The sequence below is a fragment of the Rhamphochromis longiceps genome, linkage group LG23, assembly GCF_057381845.1.
Source record: "Rhamphochromis longiceps isolate RC_006_pf linkage group LG23, R_longiceps_female_GT1.1, whole genome shotgun sequence".
In the NCBI taxonomy this organism is placed as follows: Eukaryota; Metazoa; Chordata; class Actinopteri; order Cichliformes; family Cichlidae; genus Rhamphochromis; species Rhamphochromis longiceps.
In genome coordinates, this window is record NC_140578.1 from 41,128,960 (window position 1) to 41,154,306 (window position 25,347).

Genomic DNA, 25,347 nt, shown 5'->3' on the forward strand with positions numbered 1-25,347 from the left:
ACCAGGAATAAGGCGGGATAATTCAGTTTGTTGTCAGTGTGATTACATCTGCAGACGGTTTCAGTTGGAGGGAATAGGTTTTTGATCTTTTGAATTGCTACTTGATTCATTAATAAATCTAATTGTGCAGAATGCCACATAATGAAAAGTGCATGACCACCTTTTGCTTGCGTGCTTTGTACTTTTTAAATTGGGAAATGCTTGTGCGATTGTGTGATGATGATTTAAGTGAAATAAAGGTAATGCGATACTCTAAAGGTGGTGGAGATCTTTGCAGATGGCACCAGTGTAATTTTAGTTTCCTTCCCTATCACCGGTACCACAGTGCCACAGTCAGAAGCTCCCATTGTCTGAGCTGCATGCTTATTAGAGCTTTTTGACTCCTCATGATCTATAAATGAATAATAACTTTTAAAAAAGCAGTTGAGGAATTTGGTTAAGAAAATGAAACTATGTGAGAGTTAAGTCCTTGTGTTGGATAGAAGTGGTGAAAAACACTGTGGTATGCTCATAAACCACTTGCTGCTACTTGCACGTAAATGTGCAGTAAATAAATAGCTTGAGTTTACTTTTATCTCCAAACGGCCAACCCAGAGTCAGTCTTAGCCTGTGATATATGACACCCGTGCACGTATTGCCGAGCCAGTTGCAATTAGCTGGAGAGGGATTTATGTCTTAGCTCACCCTCCACCCCTCTTTTCCTGCGATAAACGCAGCCCAGACATGGAGTGAGATAAATAATCACACACTCTGCAGTCTAATCGAGGAGAGGAAGAGGAAGGCAGCTTAAAAGACGCCTCACGAAAAAAAAGAAAAAGAAAGGAAGCTCACAGAGATGGTACGAACTGCTCTCTGAAGGAAAGATGTCTCTATTTGAGATGGTTCAGGAGAGCCAAGAGGTGTTCAATAAACTGCTCCACAGTCTGTCTGTATCCATCAGCGTGTTGACCCGACAAACACACCACAGTCTGAGCCATCAGCCGACCTGGAGGAGAGGTTAGTGTTAGAGTGTGTGTGCTGATTTAAAGTGTGTATTTGATTCTCCTTTTATTAATTGGAGTTTTCTCACTCTCACGCTAACTGGACGTGCTGTGTATGTATGATGTTCAGTGGTTCAGTCTCTGCTACTTAAATCAGTGCGACAGGATGATAGGACAGGATTTCCTACCGCTAACGGGGAGATTCCCTCTTCTGTTTTTCCCTCCTTATTCAAGCATAATAAAAGAACCTGCCTGTTTAGTTTCCTGCTGAGGTTACAGTAAGTCCACAGTTGTCTGAGGGACTCGAAATTTGACCAAATGAGCTACAAAGGGAAACAAACATGACACGCTTTACAAATGATGCATGGTGTAGCTCGGTCCATAACTTTTTCTGTGCTGTTTACAATAAGTCATGGTTATTGGGAACCTGGTTTAATTTAAATATCAATTTATCCCAGAAAAAAAAATTTTGGTTTTGCTGTAGTTAGAGGCTAAAAGTTAAATGACTTGACACCAGGTTTCTTCTTGTTAAAAGGGAGTTTTTCCTTTCTACTTGCTTACAAGGGATCGACTGATTGTTGGGGTTTCTTTCTATTTTTGTAGGGTCTTTATAGTCTAAAGCTTATTGAGGTAACTGTAGCTATGATTTGGTGCTGTTTAAGTAAAATGTAATCAATGCTACAGAAAATATATGAATATCTGACTGGAAAGTCCTCATTTAACATATGTAGTTGAAATTGTAAATTTGTTCTGCAGATATAATTCTTGATAAATTGCTAAAATCTCCTCTTTTTTTCTTGTGACCATGACACTGTGACTTTATCTCTGCTGGGTTTGCATTCAGCATTTGTTGTATATTTTCTCAATGCATTATACCAAAAAACTTTTCTTTTTTTAAAAAAAAAACAACCCCATCACTATCTCAGTCAGATACACCCTCATCTGTCTGTCAGTAAAACAGTAAACCAAAGCGCTAGTCACTTAGTTTTCTTTTAACCCTGGCAGACCAGCTGCCACTTTAATGTGTGCTCTTGAACGCAACGCTCTTTGGTGTTTTGACCTTGGTAACTGATTAGCTGATAAGGCTGTGAGTCGCTAATCGACCTTAGGTCGTAACACACCGACGGTAGAAATGTGTGTAGTTTAAAAGGAGAAGCCAAAGTCAAGGGAACAGAGTAGAGCTGCTACATTCATCATGGCTACTAGTCTTTGCTGTGGCCGCCAAACAGTGGAAAGAAAAAGGAATCATAAGTCCACACAGACAGGTGAGTGCTGCCTGAGTGGGAAAAATTAGCTTCTTTAAAGTTTGGAACATTTTCTTGGGTCACAACTTGGTTAAGAGGTCATTTCAGGGTCACAGTTAAGGAAAAACCAGACTAGAAACAGTAATGTTTCTCAGAGAATTAGTTTTGTTGTCATGCAGATTAATTTAGAGGTTTATCTTTTAACCCCTTCACTCTTCATGTGTTATGAAGATGTGCGACTTGGAAATGCTGTGGATCCATTTCTGCTGTAGGGATACTGGGAGTTAGTCTCTGCCTCAGAGTTTATAGTGCAGGCCAAAGTAGCATATTCTTTGATAATAATCCATGTGGTAAAATCCAAGCTGAACAATGCTGACGACATGAAAATGAGTGTTTGTGAAGTTGTGATAATGCAGTTTTTAACACACATGATGCACTCGAGTGAATCAAGTCGCTTCTGTGCTGAAGGAACCAGGCTGACCAATCAAGCTCTGGCTGGACTGTGACGGTGACTTCTATTTAAATTTTGTTTAGCATTCATGAGGTTGTGTTTTTTCTCTTAGTTTTTAGTCTCAGTTTTATCCCAAAGAGTGTGAATCTGTAGATTTGTCATGTTGACTTTTTCTAACACTGAACGGTGAGAGCAAATTGTCAGAATAGTTTTTTATTCTCTGTACTCAGATATTCAATCATGAATGTTTCAACCTTGATTCTTTTGTTTTTCAGCCGTCCTGTTGTAAATTTGTTCGGGATCACTGTCCTGTTGCATCATCCAGTTAGAGCCAAACTTTAGGTGTTGGATAGATGGCCCCTAAAATATTTTGGTATGTAGAGGAGTGCTTCTCGACTCAGTGACTGCAAAACAAGCCCATATCATAACCCACCACCGTGCTCGACAGCCGGTATGATGTCTTTGAGCTAAAATGTCATTTGGTTTTCACCAACATGACGCTGTGCATTACGGTGAAACATTTCTACTTTCATCTCATCAGTCCAAAGGACATTGTTCCAGAAATCTTGTGGTTTGTTCAGATGTAACTTTGCAAACCTAAAACGTGCTGCCACATTTTAGAAAGAAGAGATTTTCTCCTGGAAATTCTTCCAAACAAGCCATACTTCAGTCTTATATTTTGATTTTTACCGCCACGACCTTTAACATTTAAGATATTGACTGAGGCCTGTGAAGTCTGTAGCTCTTGGGTTTGTTTGTTTTTTTGCAGTTTTTCTGAGCATTGCACGGTCTGGCCTTTGGGGTGAATTTGCCAGGACATCCACTCCTGGGAAGACTCACCCACTTTTTTCCAATTGTGATTAATCTTTCTAACTGCAGACTTCACATTGTTTGGAAATGGCGTTTTAACTCTATCCAGACTGATGGGCAGCAACAGTTGCTTCTTTAAGATTATTGCTGATGTCTTTCCTCCTTAGTGTTGTGTTAACAAACACCTGAAAGCTTCAGACCAGCAGAAGTCCAAAGCTTGCTTTTAATCAGTGAATCAAGTGTATTTGTCTAGCAGCACTTGGCTAATACTTGCCCTCTATTCCTATGAAAGCAGTAAATGTGTATTTAAGTTTCACACAGTGAAATGGCCTGTATTTATATAGCGCTTTACTAGTCCCTAAGGACCCCAAAGCGCTTTACATATCCAGTCATCCACCCATTCACACACACATTCTCACACTGGTGATGGCAGCTACATTGTAGCCACAGCCACCCTGGGGCGCACTGACAGAGGCGAGGCTGCCGGACACTGGCGCCACCGGGCCCTCTGACCAGTGCTTCTGCATTTCAACACAGTGCAATATGTCATGCTGTTTTTCATCTGAGGTTGTATTTACCTAATTTTAAGCCCTTTTATGGATCTGATTATATTCATTATTTCCACATAATTAAACCATAGAAATTAAAGAGGGTGCGCTTTCTTTTTACCACGACTGTTTGTACAGAGACTTTCTCAGTAGAAGGGAGGGGCCGAGGAAACAAGACCAGTGTAATCACTCAAGAAATGTTGACCGGTGTGCATATGAAAGAAATAGGGAGGGTCTAGAAATACAGCAGAGGATTAGGGAAGTGATATTCTGCTCCGTACCTGTGGAGATGAAGACGTTAAGCGAGGAAGAGGAGAATGGACAGAGAGTCAGGATGAAAGAATGCGCAGGCGAGAGGTTTGTCTGTATTTCGCTGGAGGAGATGGAGAGCTACTACAGATACAGCCGCTGCTGTCAACGGCTGCACAGTGAGTTTCGCAGAGGTGTTTCTGTAAGATTTAAGGTGTTCTGCTTCATGTCACTGAGCTCATCTAAGACAGGAACCTGGAGTTGTAATGTCACAGATGACAACTTTGAGCTACAGTTGGATTTTGAAGTCTATTTTGGACATCAGAAATTCACTTACTGCAGCACACAGGTATAGGCCATTGCTTTTGCAGTGCAGGTAAATTGCAAGAAATGTAAAATAAGAAGCAACAGAAATGTGCCCCCTTTTTTTTTTTTTTTGCAAATGATGCATTTTCTCTTAAATGCTAAATCGTCTCTTATGGAACAAGTTCCTGCCATTTTTAATGCCTTACGTTAGCATTAAATAGCCTAACCAGCCATCAGGGTTTAGAATGGCTTTTGTAAAGGTTTCAAGGATTTCTTAAAATATTCACAAGAGCACGATGTTTAGTTTCTGCAGTGCTCTCAGGCTGCTCTGGAGAAAATCGGAACACATGACAAAATGAAACTAACCTTGCGCTCACAAAGTTAGTGGGTTCATTATAGGTTGACTTGGCTAAATCTTGGCTTCCCCCTCTTCACAATTTATTTTATAATAATAATAATGATAGAAGATTTTCTCTGCAGTCTTGATGGTCAAGTTTATAATTCACCCATAGCTGACCAGTTCATCTTTAGTCATTCGTCATACTTATAATCTGAAGATTGTTTTTATGGAAACTGTGTGAAGAAGGGGAATGAAGATGCACAAGAAAACATGGCAACACTGTCAAATGGCTCTTGAGACTCCTTGTTAGAGGAAGTACATGTGGCAGAAAGCATTACGGTATCTGCTAGATCCTTATTTACACAAGGTGGTTCAGTAAGTTGGCATCAGTACTCGAAAGTCTACGAGGTTGACAGAGAAAGGAGAGGTGTGTCTGTGTGTGTGTCTCCATCCAGCATGTATGCATGTGGGAAGCGTGCAGCTTTTGATATTTTTTTGTGTGTGTCTGTGTGTGTTTTAGATCTTTGCCTTTCAGTGATATTTCAAGTCTATTTTGGGCCATTTTGATATGTATATTTTTAGTACAAGCTATTCTCGAAATACTTTATCACAAAGCTAGTGCTGTGTTTTGTTTTTTTCCTTCTTGATCCTGTTCTCCACCTTATTGTAGCTTTATCAAGTCATATTTCTATCCCCTGTCAAGATGGAGTCTTGTGGCCATTCGTCCAATGTCAGGATTGCTAAAGTTCTCTAAGATACAAAATCACAGCAGATATTCAAAGGTAGTAAGTGCTTGAAACGCATTTGCCACAATTGATAATCAGCTGTTTTCTTTATTACTTTATGTGGAAATTTCTTGAATCATTTCTTGTAATTTCTTGAATCCTCATGACAGAGATCAGTCTTCCCCTTAAGTACCAAGCCTTCCTCTTTCATGGGTAGTCTCATGATTGTGCAACCCATTTCCCATTCCCCCCCCCCCAATAACTGATAAACAACTGAGATCATCTGTCATCATCGGGTGCTGTTTTTGTTTCGATTCATACTCCTTCAAGTTCTCATTTGTAATAACATTTCTTACATTTTTCCTAAGTTTTTAAAGAGACTCCAGGTGGCATATTTCTGGACTACAAATAATCCAAACTTAAAAAAATTACAGTCTTTAAATATGATTGGCCAGAAGCTGATTTTGTAGTTTGAAAAACCACAAATAAAATCTCATTTAACCATTCAGTTCAGTTTAATCCAGTTTAATTTATATAGTATTAAATCACAGCATTAGTCACTTCACTTTATATTGTAACATAAAGAACCCATAATAATAGAGACAGACCTCAACAATCAGACGACCTCTTATGAGCAAGCACTTGGCGACAGTGGGAAGGAAAAACTCCCTTTTAACAGGAAGAAACTTCCAGCAGAAGAGGGGAGGCCGTGTGCTGCGACCGGTTGGGGGCAAGGGGAGAGAGACAGGACAAAAGACACTGTAAAAGTGAGCCAGAGATTGATAATGAAAAGAAGTGAGTAAAGAAGAAACACTCTGTGCATCATGGGAATCCCCTAACAGCCGAGGCCTATTGCAGAGTAACTAAGGGAGGGTTCAGGTTCACCTGACCAGCCCTAACCATAAGCTTTGTCAAGTTTTAAGCCTAATCTTAAAAGTAGAGAGGGTGTCTGTCTCTTGAAAGTGGGAGCTGGTTCCACAGAAGAGGGGCCTGAAAGCTGAAGGCTTTGCCTCCCATTTTACTTTTAAATACTCTGGGAACAACAGGTAAACCAGCAGTGCGAGAGCGAAGAGCACTAATGGGGTGATGTGGTACTATGAGCTCTTCAAGATAAGATGGAGCCTGACAATTCAAGACCATGTATGTAAGGAGAAGGATTTTTAATTAGATTCTTCATTTAACAGGAAGCCATATGAAAATAATTTAATATGAGAGAAATGTAGCCCCTGTCAGTGCATTGAACCAAACAGTCCAGTTGGAAAAGGTAAAAACTTCCTGTTATGCGGCAATACTGAGGCATAATGGGAACGATGTGAGTCTTCAGTTATTGAAGTCTTCAAAGCAATAAAAGATAGCAGCAGTTTAAATGCGGTCTGTTTGATCAGCTGTAATGTTTTATTGATGTCTGAGTAAAATATTTTAAACTTGTTACGTAGAGAACGTAGTTGGCTTGCTTCACTCAATCACTGGTTGTAATGCTGATCTGCAGACATCTCAGAGATGATGATAAACAATGCATCTGGAGCTCTAAAACAGTGGGATGATACCATGTTTATGTCCTCTGTGATAGGCTGACTGATATATCAGTTGGATGCCATAAAATACAGTCATATGAACAGTTAATTGATTTAATGAACCTGGCAGCAATACGGCATAAACGATCTAATATATATAAACAGTGTAATGAGATAAGATGAGCCCCTCTTGATCGAAAGAGTGGAAATCCAGGTGTTGCAGTGACTGGCCCACGTAGGCGGTTATGCTACACTTAACGGAAAAAAGTAGCTTTAGCTTGCTGATGTTATTACTTTGTTCATAAACAAAAAAAAATGTTGTGATGACTTTTAGGGGAATTTTAAATCTGCGTAACGTTTTCTGTGGAGCTAGTTTCACATTGCTTTATCTAGAACTGCTCGAGTGATATTGAAATTTGCTTGAAAACGTGATGGTATGGCCTGCACTGCCATTGAAAGGCCTTAGAAAGAATAGCTTCAGAGATAGGGGCTGAACTGTAACACAGATTCCCAATTATGGGGTGTACTCAGGGCCAGGTAACTACATAAATTAGATGAATGGCTTTGAAAATATTAGAGCTTGAAAATGGAGGGAAAAGTGTATTTTCATTGTGATATTCAAAAAAATGGCATCCTCTAACAACTTCAGTTTGACTTTTCTAGAAAGATTTAGTGTCTGATACAGCCTAAATGAGGCTGTAATGAATTAGTTTTGCCTTAAATATTTAGATCACGTCAGCCTTTATCAGTGATATGCGCAGCTGTTTTTAACAAAGTTCCTTAAATCTTTTGATTCTCGCTGATGAATACTGATCATCACAGAACTCACAGGTCAAACTAAGGGCTTGATATGCGTGCATTTGTTTCCTGTAGAGAAATGCACTCGTAGCATGGTGATAAATTTTGCTTTGTGCAGGGATAAGTGCGACATCTATCACCATCTACAGATAAAATTGATCCTTTTGGCCTTCAGCCTTTAACCGAGCCACACGGCCTGCTTTCTGTCAAGTTTCGGTTGATGTTGAGTAAATACTGTCCACCATATGGAGAAGAGGTGACAGAAAACAGCAATGTGGAAAGTGAAGGAAGGGAGAGGAGTCCAGTGGACATGTGAATGTCTTTGTTTTTCAAACTGAATTTGTTAGTTTTGTTTTCTGTGCTTTTACACTGCGGACGTTTATAATTCGGAGATCGCTTCTTAAATAAACAGCCCAGTGTTTATCAAACTATAGAGATGTTCGCACCTTTTTATTTCCTTACTCTGCCTCCGCTGCTTTTTTGGGCCTATGAGTCATTTCACAATTGCCGTCTTCCTGTTTATGCTGTAGCCGGCCTATAGTGTTTGATCTCGAAGCGGAAGGATTCAATACTGTTCTCTTTGTAGGCACGGATGCTGGGGAGGAAAGTCTCAACAAAATAATCAAGCTGTAAGTTATTCTAGCTGTAGTCTGCACTGCTTCCCTAATGCACACACATACAGGTACAACTAGTCTTCCTCTGCAATGGTATGCACACACCGATGTCTGCTCTGCATCCCATGTGCACAGATGCACATTTCCACAATTCACATTCGACCCATTTTCTGCTTTATGGCCGCCATATTTTGCAGGCTGCTTTTCTTTCTAAGCCGTAATTTCAAAGAGGAAGTCCTGGAAATAACCTGATTTAAATTTGATTTGGCTGCTGCTTCTTTTTGATGATATGACATTTTCAAAAAGAGAAGCATGTGATGAAGTTCATCATGTGCTGATTTCAGAAGTTGGGAGTGTTTAGTCGATTGAGGTTATCAGCGGTTTTGGCAAGTTAATAAATTACATTACCAGGATCAAATACACAAAGACCAGCATTTTAAATAAAATGACCTGATTAGACGTCTAATATAATAATATTTTATTTATATCGATATTGATTAATAGATTGATAGAGCTGTGCATAGAAACACACCTTCCATAACAGAACAGATGTGATACATATGTGCAGTACTCACAGCTTTCCTGTAATTTCTTTAAGTAGTCTTAAGAAATAGTTCTGCAGGCTTCTTGAAGGACATTCAAAGCTCTTCTGTGGATGTTCCTGCCTTTTGTTCTGTTCTGTGTCAATATGATCTCACACGGCTTCAATAATGTTGAGGTCTGGACTCTGGGGAGGCCAATCCATGACTGATAGTGTTTCACTGTGTGTTTTTCTATCCAAGTTTGCTTTTACTGCATTGGCACTGAGTTTATGATCACTGTCGTGCTGGAAGATGTATTCCCACAGTAACAGCTGTTACAGGAGCCACCATTCACATATCAGTGAAAAAAACTGAAATGAAAAGTAATCAATATACATTTAGGAAATCTGAAGGCAGCTCACAATGATGGTGATAACTTTGCTGCGGACTTCGTGTAAATTGTAAATGTTAAGGGGTGGAGGTGTAAACTGATGACGAGTGGGTGAAACTGCATGCATGATAAAGTGGTAGAGACAGGAAGTGAGCTATTAAAAATCCTCTGCCTTTTCCTGTGCAACAGCCAACGTGCTCTATCTTCTAAATCTGACATGATGTAAATGTACACGTACGCCCACAGGGCTCCATCCTGACACAGCTTCCTTCGTGTATGCCAGCTCTTGAAGGACCTTCGGCCATTATTACACGAACATGTTTTAAAAAAGGCTCCAGCCTTTCATTTATTGATAATCTCATCTCAGACGAGACTGAGATTCATGTTTAATTTAATATTATTGTCAACCTTACACAACCATCATTTATGTCTATTTTGTGGAACTTTCACCACTCTCTCTATGATTTCTACCTGCTAAAATATTTTAATATTCGGCCTAAAAAACTTGTATAATTATACGTCTGGCCTGGTGTAGTGGTTGCGTGCGCTAGGAAAGTGAACACATGGCGTCCCCATTCCATTCATATGACATTATGACACTTTTTATGTAACATGAAAATTTTTTACTGGTATAATCACCAACAATCAGATGTGGCACAGCCCTAGTGTGGACTTTAGCCTTTGTAACTTTGCCACCTTTTACATGCACAGAAGACTTTATAATAGTCTAAAGCAGGAATGTTGAACTCATTCAGAAGGTTAACTACATATTTAAAATACCTGACATACCCTAATGTGAGAAATATAATTACAGTTTCAGCAGAAGGTCTCAGTCTTTCTATGTGATGGCAACAGCATGAACACATAAGTTAGTAAAATGAAAGAAAACTTTCTCCTGTCATTAGAAAACAGTACTCTTAATTCACAAAAGTTGTCCTTCTGTATATTTTAATTTCAGGCCAATTACAAAAAGAACAACTTTTCTGCCATTTAATCTATTACTTAATTACTTTAGTGTGGTATGAACGACTATTGTGGAGGTCTTTACCAGTAGGAAAAACTCTAAAAAATGCAAAATCTATGCCCTCCTTCACATTTTCCAAAGCTAACCAGGGTCAGACTGGAGTCTTTGTCGGGCCGATTTTGGACCTCGAGCCTTATGTTTGACAGCCTTGCTCTAAAGGAAATTAGATAAATGTACAGTCACTTTCTGGCAGAGCAGCACATATTTCACTTTGAAAGAAGATACTGTTTTAAGGCGACTTAGGAGCATGTGTGTGTTCAGTTAATGAGTGTTTTTATCACAAATTTGAATTGATTAAATTTTTTTCTCAGATTTTTTTGTATATAGAAATGAAGAGTAACGTAGCAGTAGTAGTAAAATAAAGCATGTTGAAACCCACTAAATCTGAGACTGTTCAGCGGCAGCAAGGCTGCCTTTACGTGAATTAAACTCCCCAGAGTCAAAATTTTCAGTTTGTGTGTGAGAGTGAAGCAGGGGGTCCCCCTGCTGACCCCAGTGGCATTATGTGTGTCTTTTGTGCCTGTACGATGGTGCGAGAGAAGCGGAAGAAAACGGAGGCTTCCATTTCAAAGCGTGTTTGTTTTATTTGCTTACATTTGTGTACATACTCTGCTCTTGTTTTAAAGGAACCGGGTGCCAAAATCTCAAATTACATTTAAGCTAATTTATGTCTGTTTGGTTACACGAAGAGGCTGAATCAGGAAGACAGACAGACTCCTAAAAGCTGATTAGCATTGGCCAAGAGATCCTTTTTTTACAGTGAATTTAGATCATATTACATACTGCCTGATATTCAAGACAAATATTACTGAAGCTAAATTGTACATTTAGTACAATTAAAAAGTTATAGTATAGTAATTTGATAATGATGATAATAATAATAATAATAATAATAATAATAGACTTCCATGTTCTCTTCCATGTTCTCAGCCAGGGGGCGGGCTGGATGCTCCAGAAGCTCCGCCTCCTGGCTGGCACAGACAGAGAGGGTGTGTGTGTGTGTGTGTGTGTGTGTGTGTGGGGGCTGTGCTGAGCAGTGACAGCTCAGTCAGCGGCTGGAGCAGAATGGACTCCCGTAACTTCCACCGAGATGTTCTCTGACAGAATATGCGGCCGTGCGTGAGCGTGTTTTAACTCTGTGTGTGTGTGTTAGAGGCGGGGAGGTGGACACACACACATGCACTCCCTAAACAAACAATGGCATTGAACAGAGTGTCTCAACTCTGCCACGAAATCACCAGGCTATGGCTGCAGCTGAAGATGATGACAGGTAGAGTGTGTGTGTATAAATGTGTGTGATTGTCTGGTTTTGGGCAAAGTTAAGATTGTGGGAATTCTGCAGGTGTGTTTCTCTTTGTATGCATTTAGTTCTTGCTCTGTTGACTCAGTGCAGTTGTTACCTGTGCACTCTGGTATCAGAGGTAAACCTGGTGAGAAAGGAGAGTCCACTGTCCACTTAAGATCTTAGACAACAAAAAACAGACTAATGAGGGTAATAACTGACTGAGTTAGCCAATCAGACTTGATCATCATCTAGTGAAGACTGTAGCAGCACTGAAACTGAGCCAAAGCACGTGCAAGATTGTTGAAAATATGTCTAGAGTAACCTGGTGTAGACCTAAAGTGTAGTAGATCCTATCCTCTGCACACAGAGGATTTCAACATGGTGCTGCTATGGTAAATGGCAACACATTGTCTTAAAAAATGTTGCTGTTTTTCCTGAAAAGGTCATATTGATAAAACTAATGCAGAGATCAGCAGGGAAGTGAACTTTCAGAAAACAAAGAATATTGTACTAAAGGCTGTTGTTGTGGTAGAATAGAAACCTTTTTGACACATAAACCCATCAAAGTTAAGGCTGTGTGAGAGATCACTCATGTCATGAGGAGCTCGGCTGGTGAGGGTAACCCAATTTATGAATGAAGGAGATGAGTGAGCATGGTCTGACATTGATTTTTGTCTCACTGCACAAAGATGCTCTTCCTGCTAAAGGCACTATGGTCCATCAGACGGTTACATAATCAAATCTGAAGTGGACAGTGCATTTTGTCCCGAGGTCCTGTTTGTGCGTTGAAGTGAGGTGTGTGTGTGTTTATACAAGGTCTGTTTACCCACAGTTACAGTACTCAGTGGGGCACGCTGACAGCATGTTAATCACTTTCGTCCCATTAACTAACACAGTGCGTTTCCTCTTGTCAGTTGGAAGCAGCGTTGGGACAAAACGCTTTTGAGACTTTGAATGTCAACATCTCCTCCCCCTTATTTCCACCCTCTGTGCGTGTTTGCGCGCACGTCATTTGACTCCATCTCATCTATTTGGCCTTTTTTTTTGTTTGTTTGCTCTGTTGTGGAAAAATGGAAAACTAAAAAAAAGCCGCAGAGTTTATATGAATCCATAGAGATTTTTGGTCGAGCCTTTCATGGCCCCTCAGGTGTGTGTGCAAAGTAGTGTTTGTTTTGTGAGCCTGTTTCGTGTTGCTGTGCAGAGAGTGAGCGTGTTTGATCTGCTAGCAGATGGGCTGAAGTTATCTCACGAGCTTAGCCCGTTCATGCACGGGCAAACACACCACAGAGGTATCAACCTTTCCTTTCTTACTTTTGCCAAGTCGAGATTAGAAATCGGCAAGTCGTGACTGTGTCCCCACAAGGCCACTGATATACGTGTGTATGTCAGTGCCTTATGATCTCAGAAACAGGAAGCATTAACATCGAGTTAAAATCCAGTGTTTGCGCTGGATTTAGCAGCCGTAGCTGCTTTTTTATAAAGTTGATTTGTTTGATCCTAGAGTGGCACACACACACACACACAGCTAAATTAATCTTTCATGATCTCAGTGAGCAGAAGTTTGGGTTAATAATAAAATGCAACATATTAAGTGTATTGAATACAAGTGACACATTTGTCAGGCTAATACAGTTTCAGTCAGCCTTAGGGACCTCTTGCTGTTTAATATTGCTTAGAAGATGCACCCCGAAATCCCAAAAAGTAAGTGTGTGTGTGTGTGTGTGTGTGTGTGTGTGTGTGTGTGTGTGTGTGTGTGTGTGTGTGTGTGTGTGTGTGTGTGGTCTCATTTTAATGTGACTTTTTGGTGAATTGACAGGCTTCTGTGTGTCTTTGAATGCAACTTTCTATCTAAGCTTGCAAGCATTAGCTCATAACTTAGCACTCATTTCCATATCATTCAAATATGATCGCTTCTGACTCCAATAAAATGCCACGGTGACGGCCCGAATGCCAGACTTCAGCCTTCAACCGTAAAATGGAAGTCCATTAACAAACTGTTGATGTTCTTGTGGCTATGACCATCTGTTTTATACAGTCTCTGACTTTTTGGTAAACATTTCCCAGTCATGTAAAAAAAAAACCTGCAACTTTGCATTTGTTATAGTTATGTTACAAGTGCTAGAAGGTCCAGGTAGATAATGCATTTTAATGCGATAACAAAAAAAAAAACTGACACAAAGGCTCAGTCTGGATCCTGGACTTCCCGTGCTGTTTTAGTAGAGCCATTACTGCCTGGCAAATGGCCATCTCTTTTACATACTACACTGCAGAGCTTGTAGCCTCTTCTGACACTGCTGAAAAATACATTCTGTCATACATGTAGTGCAAACTCAAACTGTCCTGGGTCAGGAAGAAGCAGAACTAAATTTCTGCCTCTTCAGCAGGCTCTACTAAGCTTTAAAAAGCATTCTAACTTCCTCTGAAGTATCGCTGACCTTTTAATCGTGACCCACTCGGCTTCAGATCAGATTTCTTTGCTAGCCAATATCACGGCACTGGATTACTCTTCAAAGTTGACTTTCCTCTGCGAATATCAGAGTTGAAGGGCTTTCGTCAAAAGTGGAGCATTAGACACCTATAATCACATGTAAATTATACTAAAGCATTCTGCAGAGTCATACAACCTTGACTACATGGAGAAACTACACCAGAGAGGGAAAAATATCTGGAATCTGTGATGACTTAATGATGCTAAATCCATCTTGAAGTGAATCTGGCCCAGTGTTAGTGACTTTTAAGACTATTCTAAGAAATAAGGCTTACTTCCAGGGCATGATGTCAATATATTTAAAAAAAAAAAAAAAAAGTGGTGGTGTTAGCTTTTCTCTGCAACTGGAGGGTCCTTTTCAGGCAAGTAAAAACACAGGGCTATTGGATTCCTTCCTTACTGGCTGCCTCCTTCTTTTTCTCTCCTAGTATGTAATTTCCCCCCCTTTTTTTTCTTCCTCCCCACTGTCTTTCACTTCTCATGTTCTTTGTTCTGTGTAGTGTAATGACTGGTAGCTATAGCCAGAGGCAACTAAAAAGGGGCTGCTGTTATATCTGCTGGTTTTGCACTCAGCTTGTGCTATTACTGTATGTTTTCTTTTTTCCTCTCTAGTGGTGGGGAGAGGGGGAGAGGAAGGGAGGAGGACCTGGATTTTAAACCCACAAAATTGCGAGTACATGCTTTGTAGTTTAGTGAGGTGCACCACAGATTTACCGACGGCTCCCAGCCCGTTTGGGAGTTTCTAGATTCTGAAATTCCCACGACGGAGCTCAAGTCTGTAGCCAAGATCAGGTAATGTTTGTCACCTGGTGGGGTTCAGGAGGGTCACATCAATTACTGAGCCACCTAGATGGCTCAATTATTCACGGGTCTGGTTCATGCTGACGCACTCAGACATTCGAGTCATTTCACACTGTTGCACTTGCTGCAAAAACAAAGGAAAGACATGGTCTGGTTGTTTTAACAGCGTGTGAGCGTAAATAGACTAAAATTACCTTTAACTAATAGGTGAATTCCTTTTCTTGTACTTGAAGGTGGTGCATGAACCCATTTGAAGCCTCAGCATTTTTTTATTTTGTATTTTTTGGAGCCAGACGTGACCATATGTGGATGAGAAGGTGGTGTGCTAATGTTAGCAGCTGGAACTAGAATACTTCCATGCTTGATTGGAAAGGAGCATCAGTGGGCCACATGGGTGCAGTTCAGTCACACACATGCTAATTAGTGCTAAGTTAACAGACTGATAAAAATAAGTTTCACTTGTCAAAGCTGATGTACATGTCCTTGATGCACCGTGCAAAAGTTGACGCTTTGCACGGTGCTTGGAGCTTCCTATTTTGGGCGCTTGCACTGAACAGCAGAAGCACATTTGCTGAATAAAGAACGATTCTGCACAAACTTGTCTTGACGTCAGCAGGCAATAAAGGGCTGCATTCACTTGTGTAACACAAATCAATATTATTATTGTTTCATTAAAACGCTTAATGCTGCCTGAAAGGGTACGTGTGTGTGTATTCATTTGCAGATTTTTACGCACTTTGCTTCCGCGCAGAGTGGGAACCATGCCTGAGAGGGATTGTGTGTCCGTGTGTGTGTTGTGATGGCAGCGCAGACTGTAGACAGAGGGACAGTAGTGTGTTGTTTTGCTGAGATGATGATGCCACCATCTATTCAGTAGATTGGGGCTCGCTGCCAGTGACCGAGTAAAGCCTAAAGCTATTGTTCTGGATTTCTAACGCAGTGGACTGGACTCAGAGGACATCGCTTTCGTCTTCTTGGCCTTTTTAAGTTGAAGATTTAATCTTAATCTTTCGCCAAGAAAAAGCTTGTAAAATGTACATTTGGTGATTTAAGGTGGTTGCAAGCGATTGGTTTGGAGAGTAGGTAAAAAATAAATCCAGAAATTGATATATTATGTTTTCACCACCAGTGAAACTATTTTTTCTTTACACTTCTAAATATAAATAACTTGTACACAAATCCAGTCGTAATAACCTTTTACAGCCAAATGAAACAGTTGCAAACCTGAAACATGATATATCGGACCACCTGTGTCTGTAGGGTCTCCTTGGCAGGGCGTGGAGGTCCTGGAAAACACACTTGGATAGGCATGTTGTTCAGCATTGGTAAATGTAAATAATAAGTAATAATTCACCTGGACTCTATTCAGTGAAACCTAGGTGCTCCAGCTGACTGAACACTTACAGCTGTAGCTTCAGACATCAAATAAGAACATGTTTTTCGACCTGCTAATCTTTCTTGAGCCCCGGTAGTTGAAGCTGTGGGTGTGGGGATGGGCACCAAATTCACATGCATTCCAGATCACTGTTGGCCCTGTGACCCAGTTGTTTGGCATGGTGTGTGCATGCCAGCCCTTATCCTGTGTGTGTGTGTGTGTGTGTGTGTGTGTGTGTGTGTGTGTGTGTGTGTGTGTGTGTGTGTGTGTGTGTGTGTGTGTGTGTGTGTGTGTGTGTGTGTGTGTGTGTGTGTGGTAGAAGCACCACAGCAGTGACAGATGGAGCGTTGGTAAACCCGGACTATAATGCCAGATAATAAAGCTTGGATTCCCTCACATGCACACACACACATACACAGCTGCAGAATGGTTGTGTTGCTTCTCAGCATGTAACTCACACAAATGTGCACACAACTGGCCATCTCTCTGAGCTGGTATTTAACACCAATGCAACAACTTTTAGCCCTGCATGCCACGCCCTCACCGGATTCCCCTACCTAGTGCCTTCGAGTCTACATTCCAAGTCGGTCCTTTTCCATTTGGTGCATACCATAGCAGCAGATGCAGAGCTTAAGGTCTCAGTGACGCGCCTGAGTGCTGGTGGACATGTGTCTCAGTGAAATTCATCCTGTCTGCTTCAGGTTTTCCATCAGTTTGATCCTTTTACAATCTAAATGATTAATTTTGTGTTAAGAATCTAAATCAAGTATCACTGGTCCATGGTTGAGTTCTTTCTCTTGTTGCGACCATAAACACGTAATCTAAAATGTACTAAAAGTTATAAACTGCATACTAGAAGAAGGTTAAAATGGGGTTAACAACATCTATAGATTGCAGCATCAACAACCAATCATTTACCAGTTTATCTGTAATGATGAGGGCAGCACAGAATTGGCGCAGGCTGAGATTTGAGCCCTAACAAAACACAGGCACAACATTAGGGGGAACAAAAGGTTTAAATGTTGCATTTTAAGCGGGACTTATAGCCATCAGTGGACCGTAATAATACTTCTCCATTTGCTTATGTCTTGTTGTGTCTATCTAAGGTTCTCTCTGTGTGTTGTGCACCTCTGTGTCCAACCACATCCTGGCTGTTTTTGTTTGCACGGTCCTCAGCGAGGGTCATGTCTATGCACTTGTGTGTATAGTCACGTGTGTTTGACTGCACTCCAGTCAGCTATCTGGCTTCCTGCGGCTTTGAGCTTTGACCAGCCATCGATGCTGGCAGCCGTCAACAAGCAGAGAACAGCTGGCTGCCGTCTTTGAACCGACAATGTGTGTTTAGTGATGAAAACCTGTAGGAGCATGACTGCAGAACAAAGGAACAGGATGTGTGTGTCCATCTGGGTGATGGTAATACAATGTATTGGCGACAACAGTCTGGCTTTTATAGGACTTAATTGGGCTGCTGCCTTTCATTCTCCTCAGAGTTGGGGTGACATGTTAATCCTGAGAATCATTTCTCATATGACAGACAAATAAACGTTTATCTTAATATGACATTGCGAACTTCCCCACACAGTAAATACAGTAAGCATAAAAGGAAGCTAAAGTTCAAACTCATGTGACAGTCTTCTTACTCGCATGTACTCTCTTCCTTTTTTAAAATATACTCCAATATATTTAGACTTTGCTGCCAACTGTGTCTGCTTTTTTTGCTTTTGATTTGCACATCTGCAATAACCGCAATAACTCTGTAGCAACAGCAACATTAATTCTTATAACAACAACAGTTTTACGGTTTTCATTGTGAGGTAAATGCTCTACAATAATACAGAGAACTCCAACAATCATCACCTACGGGCATGCATGTAGTGACTGGGCGAAGAAACCAAAACCCCTTTTGGTTGGGACTCAATAACCTCAGTTTTATCTGAATTTAGGAGCAGGAGTTCAGGGGTCATGTAGGTCTTTGTCTTTAAGGCAGTCCTGCAGTTTAATTAATCGTTGCGTGTCATCTGGCTTCGTTGAAAGATAAAATTGGGTGTCATCTGCATAGCACTGAAAATGCATGATGCCTTGTAATAATATTGCCTAAGCGAAGCATGTATAATGCAGATAGAACTGGTCCCAGGACAGAAACCTGTGGAACTGACAGAGCTGCCATCAAGGAGAACAAAACTATATGAACAAATGTAAAAGAAAGTTAATAGCTGTGATTTGAAAACATAAGCTGCGGCATGTGCAGCAGGTCAGTGCTGAAGCCGCAACTTTGCAGAATGTTTGACGTTTGAATAATATTCACGTCAGTGTTCTCCTCCCAACACTGGGCTGTTTACAACCTTTCAGATCACGAGACTCCACATCATCTGTAGTGTGATGGTGATGAGAACATGCTCAACATCGCATAATGTTGGATGCTGTGTGTTTTATGGTTTTAAACTGTGGCGCTCCTCCTGACCCTCTGCCACAGAGAGATCACATCCACGGTATCGGCTAGCACCAGGCCAACACATTAAATATGTAGGCATGTGTAAAGAAACCCTGTCCTCCATATCATCTTATTGAGACGAGAGCACCTCTACAGTTTTTGTTTTTTCCCCCAACTGCTTCCTTTTCCCTCTTTTCACCCCTTTAAATCCAGGTCTTTTCCTCCCTCATATATACAACCAAGAATACAGCTGGAGACATTTAGGAGTGTGAAATGATCCGATTTAGTAGACCGCAGCTGCAGCTGCATATTAATCCTGAAATGATGCGTTCATGCAGCACATATGTCTTCATCCGAGTTGTACTTAACATTAACTTAAAAGTTATTTTAACTGCTGAATAGAGCCCTTTAGAAATACAATACACTTGATAAAAGTTAATAATGGTGTAATATTTTCCTAATGCATAAGATTGCTGGGATACATATTATTTGTCCTTCAGATAAGCCCCTGAGAAAAGGATGAATGAATTTGGGAAGGGGTGTCAGAGGCCTGGGGGGAAGGGTATAAGGAGGGGGTGGGGCATTCTTTCGAGGCCCCCCATAATCACTATTTGTGTTTGGCTGCCTTGTCCCACTTCCAGTGTGTGTGTGTTGTTTGGTGGGTAAAAGGGTTTCGCTCGCAGCCTCGCCACTATAGTTTGATTTCATTCATTCCACTGAGGACAAAGCGAGCCGTTTGAGAGTTTCAGCAGCAGTGAAAAGCTGCCCGACGCCTGAATGTCTGATATATCTGCACCATTCACCCATATAGTTCACAAACCATGAGCACTGTGCAGGTTATTTCAGCTAAATGAAATTGTTCTCTACAAATGTTCTTACATTTTCATAAAAATATGATGTTCAATTGGGGGAGGAAAGAAATGTCTTACAAAGTAGATTTTTGCATGCAGCAGGAAACTATTTCAAGCATTTAAAAATGCATCTTCTTAGTTGGACGATCACTTACTGATGCTTTCACAGCTACTTTACTGACTTGTATTTAACACTAACAGCTGCAAGTACTCATCCTAAGGCATGGCTAATGTAGGAAATGACCGACTAAAGGAGCTTTAACTCCATCTGGTTGAAATGGCAAATCCATCCATGAACTGGACACACTGTGACATGAAGTATTGCAAATCGCATGATTGCATCGCTTGAGATTTAGTCTGAGAGTTGGTTTTATTTTGAAATAAAACCAACTCTCTTGCTGTAAGGTCAAAGATGCGGACACTTGCACGCTTAAAGTATATTCAGAGTCAGAGAGCGCTGCACATGTCTTGCTGTTAGTCAGAGCTTGGGCCTTAGCCAGAGCTTACTGCCTGACACATTGAACTGACAGCTGGCCCAGTGATCCCACAACACTCAAACACACACTCTGACATATGACAACACACTTGCTCACACACAGTCTGCCTCCTATACTGTATATCATATACAAATAAAACATTTCCTTTTGGATCCCCACCTCATTATATCCTTTGTCCTTCCAGAAAACAAATTGTTCTTCATTCAGCACTCATTGCTTTGCTCAAAGGCACCATGAACTCAGATTTTAAAGCACGCCCCCTTCCTCTTTGTCTCTGCTGTAGTAGAAGCTAATTACATACAGTTTCTGGGGTTTTTTTGTGTTAAATTACAGAGTGGTTGATTTTTGCTGGAAGCTCTGTGGTCGGTTTGAGTCTAATAAGTGGACCTGGATTAGTGCCAAGTCAACCATCTCTCTTTTTCCACTCTTAGACCGTTTACTTTTATCTTCCTCTGTCCTTTTTTTAAGCCATTTCTTCTTCTGTCTTGACCCAGTCACTGCTCCGATTCTCCTCTTGTTTGGTTGTTTTTTCTGCAATAATCACTGCTTTTTTTTTTTTTGGATAATCTCCTAAAATCTGTAAAGCTTTACCTCTGACTTTACCAAAGTGTGAGTGAGTTATTGCTGTACACCCCCAGGACACCATGTTCCTTCCTGACCAGAGCTACTTACAGTATACTTTGTTTTACTTCTTTAATAATTTTTAAAGCAAGTTCCAAGAGCATCTCAAACATCCTGTGAACAGCTGCTCATACTGTAACATATGTTGACTTCACAAAAAACATGAGACGTACAATCTGTAGTATGAGTCACTGTCTAGCCAATCGTACGCTGACACAATGTATGTAGCATTACTGAAGCTTTAAGCTCTTAATCCCAGGGGGTTGCTGCATCATATGGAGCTGCTGCATAGACCGACGGTGCCACAGATTAAAGAAGGAAATGACCAACAAACATCAGCATGCGCACAGTTTTTACAGGTAGTCTGAGGATATTTGTGACGAAGAATGCCAATTATGTGATCACCTGCAGTGCTTTAGTCTGGTATAAGTGGATTGCTTTGTTCTCCAGTGTGGTCATTCTGTCTTATTTTCCCACAGACTAAAGGTTTCATGCTGTTACAGACTGTTTTTAGTTGTTTGGCTCAAGTGACTCACAAGTCCTGGTTTATGACCGCCTGATAACATCGCTGATGGCCTCAGCTGCACTTTGTGTTTACCGTAAAATGACGCATTCACACTTTGGTAATTAACAATAGACTCGCTGAACATATCGTTGTGCGTTAACATCTTTAATAACTACAGGATTAGATTTAGAGATTTAAAGAGGGAGCAAGTAAGGCACATCTCAGAGAAATAAAGTCTAAGAAGAGAGAGTGTTAGTTTGTATAACTCTGCGTCCAGTTCACATGTCTGACACATGTCTGATTGGCTGACAGTGTTACAGTTAGATTAGCTAGCCCTTAATAGCTTTTTGGACTGTCTATTGACAGTTCTAATGTGATATCAGATGCACATTGCTTAAGAGTTGTGTGCCATATTGGATGTGATAGAACCACTGGTTGCCTTGGGAGGCTGGCGAGTGGTTCCTGCAGTTTGCCGGCTCTTGCTGGGTGAAATCAGTTGCAGAGAAGGTGCTTAACCAAAAACCTTCTAGTAATTGCTTTGATAGCTAGCACATTGTTGTGGCTAGCTATCAAACTACGGTGGCCCGTAGTTTGTCAGTTTTTTTGTTTTTCATGTTTCATGCTGCAAACAACTTGCTAACTACTAGATAAGTAGTAGTAAAAGTTGAAGTTGTGCTTCCAGTGTTTCGAAAGGGCAGCTTTTACCATCAGGGAGGGCAGCAGGCCAGTGTTTGTAGACAAGTCTGTCACTTCCATTTACACTATGACCACAGCAGAAAATAAAAAGAGAGTGTGTTGTTGTCTATGGTTAGCTTGTGATTGTGAATTGGAGACATCCACACTGTTAACCTCACGGTGGCCTATTTCCATCTTTTATATGCAGTTTGTTATCAGAGAGAAAAGTGGAGCTTTTAAACCTCATCCATCAGGACACTTTCACCACAAAGCTTATCCTAGATGAGATTAAAACAGTGATTCTTCTAAAGATCCTATAATCAGTCTGGTGTTGCAATTTTTGGGTCGATGGTCCCTTTATAAAAATGTGAACAGTTTGTTTGGGTTGCACTTGGATGGTAATTAATGCATCTCACTGCCAGTCCACACCATACTGCTAGTAAACCTTGCCACACTTTGCTCACACCAGCCGCGGTGCCAGCATTTGTCTGCACACACTCAGAGACGCACACACACACGTAGCGATGCTCCATCATACACACTTAGATGACATTATAAATTCTCAGTTTTCATTCACAGATGCACACATGATCGGACACAGTTAACAATCCAATCCCTGTTTTTGGCATACATGGCTCACACATGGCAGCCAAATCAGAGGGGGGAGAGTGCTTTTTCTCTATCTCTCTGTCTCTACATGTCTCAAAGGGCTAAATGAGATTACTGTAATCCAGCCTGACCACAGGACAGAGGAAATCCAAATGGTGTTTACTTCATCTCCAGTCTACATTACTTTTACCCTTTTTTACTCTTTCTCCTTTTTGGATTTTCTCATTTTACTCCCTCCTTTTTTCATGTGCCCTGCCCTCTTTATTTCGCCCTACTTCCCATGCTCCTCCCCTTTTACACCTTCCACATATTTATATATAAACACACTTTAAAAAAAAAAAAGTTCAGCTGTTGGTTATATTGGCAAAAGAGTTGACAGTGGATTTTGGTTTGGAGACTTTGTTTTCTAACATACTGTTTTCTGTTTCTTTGTTTAGATGACATCGTGCAAAAGGATGATACTCCTATGTATGCAGCACAAATCGGCTCTGAACTCCAGAAACAGTTTGCCATCCTGCCAGGTTGGTTTGATATTATACACATGCACAAAGTGGCAGTTAATTATTTCAAGACATACATAACTTTCTCCTCCTTTTGATATGTAAAGAACATGCGAGTAAACCCGGCTCTTTGAATCAGCTTATCCATGTCAGTGACTTAGTGGTGAAACTCATGATGAACGAGTGACCCCAGAGAGATCTCGGTGTCTTTCCAAATGTGCAGCATGGATTAGATTAAACTGGACAATTGAGTTGCTAACAAACACATTCATGTGTGTGAACAGGGGAATTTATGTCGGGGCAGAGCTAATGGGGGTTATAAACATAGCGCAATTGGCCTAACTCTTTAGAATCTAATTATATCTTTGTGTCTGTGTAGCTCAGTGAAACGCAGTCCTCTCTCTACTTGCGCTCTTCTATGTAACAAAACTGTTGGTGCAATTAAAAAAATATATAAATGTCTCTGGCAGCAAAAACACTTCCAGGACGTGAAGGCGGATTTGTCCAGCAGAGTCCAAAAATAGTTCCGCTCATACTTACATGACAGCCAAAGCGACACTTTGTGAAAGGCTTTTAACCTTTTGATAATTTATTTGCTTCTGTTTGTGTAGTTACCAATATTTTAACTCATAAAATAAAAAAATAAAAGTTTAAATAATTTTGATTTCATTGAAGCGTAATACCTTAAGGGTTTTGCTTTGCGCTGCAGATATATTTGGACCTTTCTGTGTCTGCAAAGCTATAAACTATATGTGGGACCAATTTACTATCCTTCACACTCTGGGAAAATGTTGATGCAGCACTAACAAAATTATTGTGACCGTGTGCAATGAACTATATTATTGTCTTTGAAATTGGGACAACAATTGGGCTTCGAAGATGGGAACAAGGTCTGTGTCTACTTGCAGTCAGTTTCCATGTTGAAAGGAACTTTGTTCCATCAAGACGATGCTATCTGATGGAGTCAGGTAGAATGGGGTCTGTGGCAATATGGCATTAACTATGATTGATTTGCAGAAATTGCAAGTCTGTGGCTACAGAAATTCGGAAATTCTTCCACAAATAGTGACATAGTTCCTGCAAAATAGTTGTTGTTGGGTGGCTGTAGCTCAGGTGGTAGAGCAGGTCATCTACTGATCGGAAGGTTGGTGGTTCGATTCCCGGCTTCCCCTAGGCTGCATGCCAAATATCCTTGGGCAAGATACTAACCCGAAATTGCTCTCCGATGCATTCATCGGAGTATGAATGTGTGTGAATGTCAGTTGTGTGAATGGGTGAATGCACAAGTTGTGTAAAGCGCTTTGAGTGCTCAGAAGAGTGGAAAAGCGCTATATAAGAACCAGTCCATTTACCATTTAACTATAAAATGATTCAGGCGCTCTGCAACCTTGCTCTTATACCAGAATACAACCAGCTGAGTTGAGTCCTCTGTTGCAAAGACACGTGACACTAGCAGTATGTTGACTTTTTTTGTTTATAAATTAGATGACAGTTATGTGCAAACCTTGATCTGTCTGTCTGAGAGTGATTGCAGTGTTTCTAAATCAGACTGCAATTGCTTGGCGACAAGTTGCCTTGTGTAATCAAGCTCAACTTTGTAAACAGTTGTGTGCAACTCAAAGTAAAGAAATTCAATGCAATTTTGTCTTGTTATTTTTTTTCCCTGATTGCAAAAAGGTTGTCGTCATATTTTTTACTCTAGTATGGAGGTGGTTTTCAGGTGTTTACTTAAAAAAAACAAAAACAAACAAAGCAGGCATGGCAGGAAAGAACTGCTAAGAGAAGGAAAAAAAAAGGGGGGGGGGGTGAACAAAAATATTCTCATTCATTACAAATCAGACTCATGAAAAACACAAAAATAACCAGGAGCTGGGGGGGGGGGGGAGAGAGAGAGAGAGAGAGAGAGAGAGAGAGAGCGCGCAACGGCCCACAAAAACGTATGCATCACATGGTACCTGCCCCAAACAAAGGAAAAACAAAAAATCCCAACATGACCAAAAAAACTTATTTGAGACAACATGATGGAGTAGTGTACAAATCCACATGAAAATGCAGTGAAACTCTACGGGCAGATTCAACCAGAATAAAGAAAAAGAGTTCTGATCCCAGCTGGTCCTGGACCCCTCTGTGGGACCCCAATGTGGGAAAAACTTGTCAGTTACTGATGATAGGTTGGCCCAGATAGAAGCCATGC

General features: G+C 40.7%; 1 protein-coding gene across 8 annotated transcripts in view; it reads left to right on the plus strand.

Annotated features, from left to right (window-relative positions):
• mcf2la (mcf.2 cell line derived transforming sequence-like a) overlaps nt 1–25,347 on the plus strand; it is a 51,878-nt gene that overhangs the window by 4,541 nt on the left and 21,990 nt on the right. For 3 of the 8 annotated variants that reach the window (XM_085397809.1, XM_085397811.1, XM_085397810.1), the window contains exon 3: nt 23,091–23,174. In XM_085397809.1, coding sequence (XP_085253935.1) covers nt 23,091–23,174 — 84 coding nt within the window. Of the gene's footprint in view, nt 1–748; nt 997–11,543; nt 11,786–23,090; nt 23,175–25,347 lie in introns of those variants that run through there. The other 5 variants (XM_085397806.1, XM_085397807.1, XM_085397814.1 and 2 more) reach the window with 3 other exon arrangements.